We start from the raw sequence: 1077 nt of genomic DNA, 5'->3' as shown, positions 1-1077 counted from the left end.
TGAGAAATTATTTGTTCTGTAAACCTTCACCTAAAGTACAATAAAAAAAGAAAAAAAATAAAGTAAAATAGTTCCAATTAAAAAAGAAAGATAAACCAAATTATTTGGCCTCAAGCAATCTATGGAACTTCCAATTCACCATCCTTTTTAAATCATGGAGCCCTGGTGGCACAGCGGTTAAGAGTTCAGCTGTTAACCAAAAGGTAGGCTTTTCAAATTCACCAGCTGCTCCTTGGAAACCCTATGGGGTAGTGCTACTCTATCCTACAGGGTCACTATGAGTCAGAATTGACTGAAAGGCAATTGGTTTTTTGGGGTTTTAAAACATGGGGCATTATCACATTTGAACATGTTTGATAATCTGACAGGTGAAAATGTCACCCGATTATTTTTATTTCCATATCTGTAGAGACTGATCATTTTCACAAACGTATGTAAACTGCTGTTTCCTCTTGTGAACTACCTGTTCTTATCCTTAAACAAATGTAGATTGTCCTAAATCAATTACCTCATGTCAATTACTTATAGTCACTTATATCTACCTACAAGATATAACCACATGATATTCATTAAACCTAACCATTTTTACATGCCCAAGCGTAAGCTAGTTCAGTATTTCACATCAATATGTTTAATATGCTATTGAATAAAAGAAAAGAAAAGTGAGGGCAATTTGAGAGTAATCCCAAGAGGGGAATTACCCCCCTGGTAGGTGACTACAAAGGGAGAAAGAAAATACCTGAACTTGTTCTCAGTTTCCCCATTTCCACAGCGACACTGGGGGTGTGCACCTCACTGTAGTAAATCAGGAGTTGCACATCTCGATCAAACTTGTGTCCATCATCCAGGGAAATCTGAGGAGGGGCAGGCAAAGGATACACGTTAGAATTATCACTGCTTGGTGTCTGAGGGGAGGTAAGAGCCCAGGGCTACAGGCTTCTTCCACAGGTGAGCACAGGCAGAGGCTAGAATAAAGAAATGGCTCTGGACATGAAACAGGGACAAGGGGGCAGCATAGTGTGACTCCCTCTGGATGAACAGGGAAAACTAAGGAACAATATGGAAGGGAAGATGAGG

At 39.7% G+C, this 1077-nt stretch overlaps 1 protein-coding gene across 1 annotated transcript in view; it reads right to left on the bottom strand.

Annotated features, from left to right (window-relative positions):
* VWA5A (von Willebrand factor A domain containing 5A) overlaps positions 1 to 1077 on the bottom strand; it is a 43683-nt gene that overhangs the window by 34819 nt on the left and 7787 nt on the right. Inside the window, 1 exon segment of the mRNA XM_012559919.1 lies at positions 740 to 854. Within this exon segment, the coding sequence (XP_012415373.1) occupies positions 740 to 854 (115 nt within the window).

Source organism: Trichechus manatus, unplaced genomic scaffold, assembly GCF_000243295.1.
Source record: "Trichechus manatus latirostris isolate Lorelei unplaced genomic scaffold, TriManLat1.0 scaffold00392, whole genome shotgun sequence".
Taxonomy (NCBI): Eukaryota; Metazoa; Chordata; class Mammalia; order Sirenia; family Trichechidae; genus Trichechus; species Trichechus manatus.
This window is presented reverse-complemented; position numbering and strand designations above follow the sequence as displayed.